Genomic DNA, 668 nt, shown 5'->3' with positions numbered 1-668 from the left:
TATCATTACTTGATTTCAATTATTATAACTTTTATTTTTCACCAGAAATATCCTGCCCCACTAGAAATTAGAAAGTATCACACCTGCAAGTAAAAGTCTATTTCATTTGTAATAAGTATTCTTTAGTTATTTTATGGGCAGTTTTCTGGTAGATACTGAAATTCAGTATCACAGTTAGTTGTATATATTTTACTATTTTCATAAAACTTTCTTTATCTGTACATTTCTAATTCCATAATGCTCTTTATTTAGAAATCTGTTTACTAAATGAGGGGAAATGAAACATGTTTACCAATAAATAATTTAATGTGGCTTAAACATTCTTACAGTATGGTATTTTTAATTTAAAATATCTTAAATAAAACCTTTGTGGCTATATTTTTATATTCACTTGATCTATAATTGCTCTATAACAATAGAGGTATACATTAAATCTTAGTAAACTCAATAAATCTGTCCTTGCCATTAAAATCTTGACTAATATTGCTGATCTCCAAATTTATACTTTGTGTCTTCAACCATGCAGGTATCAGATAACGATGACATGGATCAACCTGAAATATATTGAAAAGGTGTTAAGTTTATCTTAATATTTCTATAGTCCTAGAAATTAAAAACCTAGCCTTTCTATATCCTACAATTTTTTAAACATTTATTTGAATTTCTAT

The 668-nt window shown here is 26.0% G+C and overlaps 1 protein-coding gene across 1 annotated transcript in view; it reads right to left on the bottom strand.

Moving 5' to 3' along the window:
- Positions 1-285: 285 nt before the first annotated feature.
- LOC119587172 (MTRF1L release factor glutamine methyltransferase-like) overlaps positions 286-668 on the bottom strand; it is an 8584-nt gene continuing 8201 nt past the window's right edge. The window contains exon 7 of the mRNA XM_037935939.1: positions 286-554. Within this exon, the coding sequence (XP_037791867.1) occupies positions 429-554 (126 nt within the window). The 3' untranslated portion in view covers positions 286-428. The remainder of the gene's footprint in view (positions 555-668) is intronic.

Source organism: Penaeus monodon, chromosome 22, assembly GCF_015228065.2.
Source record: "Penaeus monodon isolate SGIC_2016 chromosome 22, NSTDA_Pmon_1, whole genome shotgun sequence".
NCBI lineage: Eukaryota > Metazoa > Arthropoda > Malacostraca > Decapoda > Penaeidae > Penaeus > Penaeus monodon.
Note: the sequence above shows the minus strand (reverse complement) of the source record. Positions and strands in the feature narration are given on the sequence as shown.